Source organism: Zeus faber, assembly GCF_960531495.2.
Source record: "Zeus faber genome assembly, chromosome: 19".
NCBI classification, from domain to species: Eukaryota; Metazoa; Chordata; class Actinopteri; order Zeiformes; family Zeidae; genus Zeus; species Zeus faber.
Genome location: NC_137206.1, coordinates 12786545 through 12796519, shown reverse-complemented (window position 1 = coordinate 12796519; position 9975 = coordinate 12786545). Strand labels below are relative to the sequence as shown.

At 51.8% G+C, this 9975-nt stretch overlaps 1 protein-coding gene across 2 annotated transcripts in view; it reads right to left on the bottom strand.

Annotated features, from left to right (window-relative positions):
• Positions 1-900: 900 nt before the first annotated feature.
• nrp1a (neuropilin 1a) overlaps positions 901-9975 on the bottom strand; it is a 62027-nt gene continuing 52952 nt past the window's right edge. The window contains exons 10-17 of one of the 2 annotated variants that reach the window (XM_080019972.1): positions 8684-8828; positions 6732-6842; positions 5822-5884; positions 3266-3409; positions 2881-3158; positions 2662-2758; positions 2513-2566; positions 901-1564 (exon numbers count right to left, since the gene is read on the bottom strand). In XM_080019972.1, the coding sequence (XP_079876098.1) occupies positions 1269-1564; positions 2513-2566; positions 2662-2758; positions 2881-3158; positions 3266-3409; positions 5822-5884; positions 6732-6842; positions 8684-8828 (1188 nt within the window). In that variant the 3' untranslated portion in view covers positions 901-1268. The remainder of the gene's footprint in view (positions 1565-2512; positions 2567-2661; positions 2759-2880; positions 3159-3265; positions 3410-5821; positions 5885-6731; positions 6843-8683; positions 8829-9975) is intronic. The other variant, XM_080019971.1, reaches the window with a different exon arrangement.

Here is a 9975-nt window from a genome sequence, read left to right as displayed (position 1 = left end):
TTTGTGACCAGTGGCCGGTTCAAATGATAGATGGCGGCGGGGGACGGCTCTTTAAAAATGAAAAATCGAAATTAGAGAGCCATCGACAATTTTCCGTCTTCTTAAACTTCGTAAAGCAAAAAAAAAAACAAAAAACATTAACACTGCACCTTCCACGAGAAAACAGTCGACATGATTGTATTTACACACACACGCACGCACACAGACACAGCCCAGGAAAAAAGGGAAACTGCAGCTGTTTTTTTCCTTTTTCGAAAGAAAAAAAAAACAACGGCAATAAAATATATTAAAACATATTTACAGTATGTTTGGACAGAAAGGACCAAAATGAAAGCGGACCGAACGAAAAGGAACGCAAAGCGCTACGTCGGATGTTGGACCAGATCCTCACCGGGAAAAAAAAAAACAACAACTTCTTTCCTTTTCTTTTTCTCCCTCATAACTTAAACGATGCACACGTTGAAAATAGAAAACAATAATTAAAGCAACGGCCGACAAAGATGTACTAAAGGCACTGTCAGAACCATATACTGCCGCGGATGGAAGCCTCGCTTTGGACAAAAAAAAAAAAAAAAAGGAAGCGATGAAAGAGGGAAGGGGTCAGGGGTCAGCGGCGGAGGAGTGTACTGTAGAGGCTCATGGGGGTTAGGGCTATTCCACAAATTCTGTATGGTTCATATAGGATTTTGACTCATCTCTTTGAAAAAGCGTTGAAAACAGACAACACAGCTTCTAAGAATTGATCGTAAACAAAACAAAAAAAAAACAAAAAACGGGGTCCCCCACCACCCCCCTCCCCCTCCCCGCATAAACAAACAAACAAACAAAAAAGATAAATACTTTAAACATCATAATAAATTGGTCTCAACACCAGCATACGATTGTAAAAGTGGATGAAAATCAAAATAGAAAATTAAAATATCATCTAAATCATCTGTACATATTCTTTTGTTTGTTTTTTTTCTCTGTCCGTATTTATTTTGTACACAGTGTCCCCTACTGGTAGGTTATTGTTACTGCAGCTCCTGAGAAAAGCGTGGGGTCGGTCCAAACCTCCCATTGGTTCCTGAACCTGTCCGTCGACCTGTCTGCGAGCGAGCGCACCGGCAGTCCCTTTCACCCGCCCACCATATATATATATCTACATACATAGATATATATATAGATAAACATCTATATATAAGAGTGAGAGGATTTGCCTCCAGTCTTGTGCGCACCCATCTCCGAGTGACCCTGCCACACCAAAAACGCACTTCCGTTGCCGCCGCTCACGCCTCGGAGTACGAGTTCTGTACGTTGAGCTTGCTGAGCTTGTCCTTCTTTAGCTTGACGCCGTCCACCAGCTCAAAGTTATAGTTCTCCAGGGCCGATAAGTTCCGGTCGGACATGCCGCCGTGCGAGCAGGCGCAGTAGAGCACCACGCCGCAGATGGCGCCGAGGAAGACGCCCAGGGCCGACATGGCGATGATGGTGATGAGGATGGGGTCCAGCGTCTTCAGCATGTTGCCCGGGCCGCTGATCTCGTTGCTCTTCACGATGTCCGGGTAGTCGGTGATCTCCTCGACTGGAGGGGGAGGGAAGGGGGGCGGCGGAGAAAATGTTAAGGGCACCTCCGTCACTTAGTAAATGAACAATCAATTAGCACGACCACAACAGGGAGTGGAACCGCAAGGAGGGCAAAATGTTGCAGAATTAGGATTTAAAAGGTTGGAGTTTAGACTGGTGGTAACTGGTAAAAATCTGTATTAGGATTTTAAGAAGGAATAGTAAATATGGACATAGAGTACTGCTGCACATTGCCAAATGTTCTTTGTTGATATTTCTTTTAATGGATGAATTGTTGATACAGAGGTTTTTTTTAATTTTTAATTTTAGGTTTATTGTATATTGCCAATGCTTTCTATGTCTTTGTGCATTTAGAAGTTTATCGTGTGTTGATCTTTTTTCCATTTTTTACGTTTATTGTATATTCCCATTTCTTTCTAATTTCATTGTTTTTATTATTATTTATCTGTCTGTCTGTCTGTCTGTCTGTCTGTCTGTCTGCCTGCCTGCCTGCCTACCTGTCTGTCTGTCTGCCTGTCTGTCTGTCTGTCTGTCTGTCTGTCTGTCTGTCTGTCTGTCTGTCTGTCTGTCTATCCATGGATCTATCAGCTTGATCATAGCCGTCACTAAAAATGACTACGCAGCTCTGTGGAATACTCGATCCTGATTGGTCTAAAGCTGCAATCAACAGCGAGTTATTTCTAAACAACGGCCGCTGGTCTGTAAATAATGACAGTTGCCATGGGCAACCGCTTCTCTGCCTGTATTCAACACATGCACTGTGTCTGTCTGTCTGTCTGTCTATCTATCTATCTATGTCTATCTATCTATCTATCTGTCTATCTATCTATCTATCTATCTATCTATCTATCTATCTGTCTGTCTGTCTGTCTGTCTGTCTGTCTGTCTGTCTGTCTGTCTGTCTGTCTGTCTATCTATCTATCTATCTATATAAGAGCTGACTTACTGATTTTATTGGTGTGATCCTCGGGCAGCATGGCCTCTGTGGGCACATCGGGATCTATTCGAACAAAAAAAAAAAAAGAATCAGAATTGAACACCACGGCAAAACAGTGTACAGAACCGTGAGAAACATCACCGCCTGCAACGCCGTACCTTTGCAGTCGGCCACGTTCAGGCCATCCAGTATCCTGATGTCGTCCACGGCAATGTCTCCCCAGCTCTTCTTCTCCACCACACCCTCAATCACCACCTTGGAAGACAACAAAACCCACCCCCAAAAGGTTCAACAACCGCATGAAGGTAAAAGACAGGAGCGTGAAATGACTCCGGAAGCTCACGCGTGCCGCGCAAACGTCCTCTCCGACCGCCCACCTGGTAGGGTCTGTTGGAGTGCGGCACCAGGACGCGTCCCTCCCTCCAGCGGTTTCCCTGGTGACCGCTGACCATCCACAGGAGGATGTCCGTCTGCCTCTCCAGCGTCTGCTTGCGCTGCTTGACGTGCAGCGTGCCGATGTGCGACCCGAACATGTGGTACCAGAAGGACATGCACAGGTCCGAGTCCGGCGAGCTGACCACGGGGCTCACCAGCCGGGCCACCTCCATCTCCGGGGGGCCCGTCGCCAAGGTGTAGATGAAGTTCCCAGCTCCGCCTAAGGCAACGGAAAGGCGTTAAAGGGGTGAGGGGTGGAAGGGTTCTAACGCCTCGGATCCAGGGCGCGGACGCTGCGTGGAGGTGCGGAACTGCGCGGAAACCTACCGGTGTGGTCCATGTTGGGTCCGGTGTTGAGCGTGGGCGTGCCGCTGGACTGGATCTGCCACAGGGACCCGGTGTCCTCCGACGTCCAGCTGCAGAAGGACGGGGTGTTGGCCCAGCCAAAGTCGCAGGCGAACCACAGGAAGGCTGCGAGGGTCAGAGGTCGAGAGGAGACGAGTTGAGGGAGAGGCCAGAGGAGGAGCCGACATTAACCGGGCGATTATAAGTTGTCGGCCGTCGTCATTGCGACCTTAATTGTCTTCAAAACGCCGGTCATCACTGTCGTTAAACGCGGTAATTACCTAAATGACTAAGAGACGGGATATTGAACTGAGTCAGGGCTCCGCTATTAGGCAGGGAGACTCTGCCAAGAGCTCGGAAGCTTTACTGTAACAATGACCCCGGGGGCCCTGTCGTAATGTGACCGCGGGCAAAGACTGGGGGACTTCAGTTTGGCTTTGGCCTTCAACGAACACTAGATGGCAGCAGAGGATCGCTGGACCGAGGCGGTCCGGGCACCAGGGACCAGGACGGGGCTACAGCCAGCTAACCTCCTTAAGGAGCTGGACGCTATTCGGGAGCTGAGAAGAGAGCCAGAGCTCAGCCGGAAAATAAAAAGAAAAAGAATGGGGCAGAAACCCCGCGCGGACCCTACATTTTGGCTCCAGGTAATGATCTCCTTCAATAAATGTAGCAGAGCTTTAGAAAAGACACTGCGCGGCGGTACAAAAGGGGAGAGGAGGCGGCGGAGGGGAGCGGCGGGGTCCCGGCATTCGAGAAAAGCGGCATTCACAGAGAGCCTCCAAGAGACCGGGGGCTTTAATGAGAGCGGGGACTTGAGTTTTTTTAAAGGACGGCTATAGTAGCGACGAAGGGTCTCCCTTAATACGCTAAAACCCCCTCTCACCACCCCCCTGGACACACGCAGCGCTGAAGAATGGGGACTGAAGAAAGACATTAGAACCAATGTCTGAGAGCTCCTTGCAATGACGAGTTCTGCCTTTCAGACTGGATGAAGGGAGACTTCCAAAGAGGCGAGAGAGAGAGAGAGAGAGAGAGAAATGCTTGGTATGTTAGTCAATGTGCTAAATGTGTGTGTGTGTGTGAATGTGTGTGTGTGTGTGTGTGTGTGTGTGTGTGTGTGTGTGGTGCCTTTAATAATGGGGAGGCTTTAACTAGCTTCTGCAGGCGGTCGTCCTATTTATCCATTTAACACAAAGGACGGCATTCCCACGTGGAACGCCGTCGCAGACGCGGAGCCACATTTTCCCCCCTTGATTCTGTTTTTTTTTAATTTTCCCCCGCTCCAAGAAATCCCATTTCCAATTAAAAGGGCTGCTGGCTTCTTTTTCCATACTTAAGAGGGTTGAAACGGAGCTACCGACGAGCTCCGGATCAGATGAGCGTCCTCTTGGCTCCCTTGGTCCCTTGGTCCCTTTTTTTTTTTATTAATGTTTTTTGAGGTTCTTTTTGCCGTGCGTCCGCGGAAAATACATCTAATGATACGTGGTGGGTACACATGCACGCCCACACACCCTCCCTCCTCCTCCGACACACACACACACACACACGCACACACGCACACACGCATGCAGCTGATTACGATGCATGAGCTGAGACCTCTTAACGGAGGAAATCAAATGCGTGAGTGTTTATTTGCATATGCTTGTACGACCCCATGCACACACAAACAAGCACGCATGCACGCACGCACGCACACAGGCACCCGCGCACACACACACACACACACACACACACACACACACACACACACACACACACACACACACACACACACACACACACACACACACACACACACACACACACACACACATACACACACACACACACACCTGCACCACCACCTCCCACATGCATCCTTTGTATTTGTGTATTATTAGCGTTGCCGTGCACGGGCAGACAGTAAACCTTCCGAGGAGGCTGCTGACAGAGCTGGTGGGGGGAGTGCAGCCTGTGGTCCATTAGACAAGGTCAGACTGGACCACAGCATCTCAGCTGGCTGCCGACTCTCCTCAGCACTCCAGGAGACGACGCGCGCGCGCGTTTGTGTGTGTGTGTGTGTGTGTGTGTGTGTGTGTGTGTGTTTCTATGTGTGTGAGCCCAGTGATTAGTGATTATGCTGAGGAGGCAGCAGCAGAGCCCCAGTGCTAATCATCGCCGAGGCCATCACCCCCCCCCCCCCCCACAACACCACCACCTTAGCCCCCCCGCCCCATCAGCCGGAGCCTTCCAGGCCCAAATCATCATCAGCCTTAATCACACGGAGATGCACGTCAGAGTGGAGGGAGGAAGAAAAGGGAAAAAAAAGAAGACAAAACAACGCCCTATCAACGCACGTATTATCGGAGGTGTCATCATCTGTGATAGGCAGCTATGACTGCAAAACAGGCGTTGAACTACAGTAGATGGTTTCTTTTTTTTTCCCAATTCATCCTGCAATTGAGTAATCCCGATTTTTAAAGGGGACCATGGGAGGAGTCCGGGATCGGAAATGAAAAAAAAAAAAAAAAAGAGAACGTTCGATGCCGTAAACACATGGACGCTCACCTGGGATGGTGTCCAGCTCGGCTGTGGTGGTCTCTGGCGTTGTGGTCCCACCTGCAGGCCCCAAACACACCACGTTAGCACACCGTTTCTTTGTTTCAACCAACAGATCTCACGACATCTAACTATATATATATATATATATATATATATATATATATTCATATTCAGATAGCACGTCTAAAAATATCTGCAGAATATTACATTCCATTTCTTACGTAAAAAAAAACACAAGGCTGAAACGGTGCCATGCTCATCATTGGAGACTGCTGGTTAGTGGGATTTCGCAGGCGGGGAGGCAGGCAGTGTCGAGTGTTGTGAGCCGAGAGAGGGGGTTAGTGGGTAAGTGGGCCAGGCGGCATGGAGGGGAGGGGTGGCAGGGAGGGAGGGAGGGAGGGAAGAAGAGAGCTGGATGAGGCAGGTGAGAGATGAGAGGAATGGAAAGGAAGGTAGGGGTAAAAAACAGCATCAGACAACTGTGCTCGAAGTGGAAGTGTGGAAGCGTGTGTGTGTGTGTGTGTGTGTGTGTGTGTGTGTGCGCGCGCGTGGGTGTGTGTGTGTCTGTGTGTGCATGCGGGTGTGTGTGCGCGTGTGTGCTTGCATGAGAAGGAGGAGTAGTTCGGCGTTAGAGACAGGCACGGTATCGGTAAAGTGGGGCTGGCTGCTGAGGCGTGTGTGCGTTTGCCTTTCACACGAGCGAGCTAATTCTCGAATGCAAGTTTTGCGGAGGCGGTGGGCGGTGGGAAGGAAGGATGGAAGGCGGGAAGGGAGGGAGGAGGGAAGGATGGAAGGATGGAAGGGCCTCCACGTGGGCTGGTGGGTGTGATGGAGGGGTGTGCTGGGATGGGTGGGCGGGTGGGGGTCATTTAGAGCGCAGTCTCATGAGGGGCGACGTTAGCACCTGTCGGGTCGTAGTCATCACCTGTGCCGCTGTGGCAGCTCGCCTGGTCGTCGTCGCACTCGTCCGGCGGCACGGTGGTGGGCGCCGGCGTGGTGGGAGGCTGGGTGGGAGCTGGATAAAAAAGGGAGAGGGAGAGAATAGACAGAGTTTACACTCCAGCACATGCGGACGCAATGTTAACGGCTCCCACTGTGTACGAGGTGGGGCATCATCTCTCCTCCTCCGTCCGTCACGACATCGGCTCCGAATCTGGGACTTCAATCCCGGTTACCAGGCTATTAGAGGCCGCCCTTTTATCATGCTACCGAGGTTTTTTGGGGTTTTTTTTTGGTGTGTGTATAAATAGATTTTGGAGCGGTGGGCTGGTGAAGCCGCAGGTTGCTAAAGCTTCGGAGCTCAGCGAAGGAGATGGAGGAACGCGGCTCGGGATTGGCTGGGGACACGGAACCTCCGTCAGCCTATGATTACAGCCCGCCGACGGGCTTCAGATGTGGGCGCGGCCGACGTGGGCGTGGATCGAGTCCACGCTCCGCGGCCGTGCGGTCAGAGTGTTTGTGTGTGTGTGTGTGTGTGTGTGTGTGTGTGTGTGTATATGTGTGTGTGTTTATGAGTGTATGTGTGTGTGTGTATGTTTGGTACATCTCTGTGTTTAAGGAAACGACGTGAAGAACAAGCTTTCCTGCTCTTGAGGGAGAGGGAAGTGGAAAAGCGGTGCGAGAGAGAGTGAGAGAGTGAGAGAGAGAGAGAGAGAGAGAGGCAGACGGAGGGACGGGAGGGAAACGGTATGCATCTGTGTGCCTGTGCTCGTGTGTGTATGTCTCTCTCGCTTTCTCTCGTCCGCTCCCTCTCTCGCCCTCCTCCCCTCTCTCCTCGATGAAATATGGGGCACATCAAACCCTGTCAGATCCGGGGCGGGGAAGGTCCCAGTCGGGGTCGGGGGAGCAGTGCACAGAAATGAGGATTTAGCCCCGTCACTAGGGGCTCGGAATACATACCAGGACGCACACACACGTTACACACTTACACGCAATATACACACACACACACACACACACACACACACACACACGTACACACACACTTGTACTGGTGCTTGCACCTATGAAAGTTTGCAATTGCGATGGGGAAGACCCACATGTTTGCAGGAGTAATTGCAGTTACTGTGCATGTTGGTGCAATTGTGTGTGTGTGTGTGTGTGTGTGTGTGTGTGTGTGTGTGTGTGTGTGTGTGTGTGTGTGTGTGTTCGGTGTGAAAACAAGCGTTATCATCGGACTAAAGCTCCCCGTGGGAGTCCGTGGCTTACAACCGGATGGGCCCGCTGCCTTCCCCGCAAAATACAATATGTAAATCCACTTAGCGCTCGACGAGCTACCGCACAGACTTTTGAACCAACGCCGAGCGGTTTCTGTCACGAACCAGCTTTGGGAGAGAGGGTTGGGCCCGAGCGAAGAACGGAGGTAATTTCAGAGTCGGCCAAGAGTGAGGCGTCGATCTGAAGTGTGGGTCTCGAATAGAATACAGGTACGACAGGAGCTGGGAGGAGCCTGACACGGAGGTCAACCCGTGATAATCCCCCCAGCGGGCCAGGGCTGCTCGTATGAACCAGGCGACGAGTGGCGCACACCACACGGGGCCCGACTTTGATGTTTCGTGGGGTTAGGGAGTTGACGGGACAGCTTTCCCCTCAGATCCAGAAGAGCTGTCATGGGGCAGCTGTTGGCCCGACAGCGAGGGAATCCTCGCGTGCATCTTTAAATACCGACCCTATACCACGTCCCCGCTGCGGATGACGAATGGGCCGGACGAACCCGGTTTCAAAAGGGGCGATTCCAAATGCACAGGTTCATCCGTCTGTGATTTAGTGCGGTTTGGCCGTCGGCCTCTCGGGGTCGGGTCATGGCATGTCAACATCTTACGAGGACTACCCGCTACTAGGGGCTCTGGGCCGTACCTTCGATCTCGCAGCCCAGCAGCTCCATCCGCAGGCCCATCCCGGCGGGGGTGGCCCTCTCCGGGTAGATTCTGATGAAGCGGGTCAGCAGGGGCTCCACTGTCCTCAGCTCCGGGGTGTCGTAGTTCATGTTCCCCTCGAAGATCTGAGCAAGAGAGAGCGGGGGTGGGGGGGTGGGGGGTTGGGTGGAGAGAGGAGCGTTTGTGAGAAAGCGAAAGCATAAAGCGCAAAATTGCTGACAGTGTCATTTCAGCGCGGTAGGAGTGAAATCGCTCTCCCAGCGCAGATTGGCCTCGAGGCAAAACTATTCCTTCTTTGGGAGAAATCAGCGGCGGGCGGGCGGCACAGATAAAGAGGATGATAAGAAACCAAAGGAGATGACCAGATCTTTCTGTTCTCGCTGACATCTAAAGCAATGCGTTCTGTGTGCGTGCATGTTAGTGTGGTGTCTGTGTGTGTGTGTGTGTGTGTGTGTGTGTGTTGGTGGCAGTGACAGCATGACATATGCCTCTGTTCAAAGCAACTTCAGCTCTTCCACCTCAGCCCTCAGATCCCCCTCTACCGAGAGGAATAAATGAGAGGGTAGAGGAGAGCGGGGAAGAAAAAAAAAAGTGTGAAAAAAGAGAAATGCGAGCGAGAGAGGCAGGAGATGAGGAGGCGGAGGAGGAGGAGGAGGAGGAGGAAGAGATGGAGGATTGATAGCGGAGTGGATTAATGGGTGCTATCCCATGAAGAAGCCTGGTGCGCCTTCCACGTGGGGGGGGGAACCTCTTAGGCAGGGGGAGAAGGGGGAGAGCCCGCGCTAAGTAGGACGCGGGGAGGATATGGATCCTCCGTGCGCCGTCATAAATCAACCGCCGGGCCATCTGGATCGGATTTATACCCTGTCAGGGACGCTTGTAATTGGGGGACGGGCGGCGGCCGACGGGAGTCCTGCAGGTGCGGCCGAGATGGGTGCAATGTGTATGGTGGAGGTGGAGAGCGGGGTCCGGCTGGATGGGAGGATCTATCGGCAAGCGGGGGCGTCTGACCGGCAACGTTCAAGTCAAGCGGGACCAACAAACAGTACCTCCCCAAAAAAGAAAAAAGAAATTAAAAAAAAAAAAAGGTTGCCCGTCTTTCCCACGTCACGCGATTCTCCCTTTCAATCGTCTTCCTCTGATCTCCTCCACCATCCCCTCTCCGCCTTTCATCTCTTGCCCCTTATCTTCTCCCTATGAACTCCCCTCCTCTCCTCCACACACCAGCCTTCCCCATTCCACTCCTCTTCCCTGAAGACATTGCAGTATCCA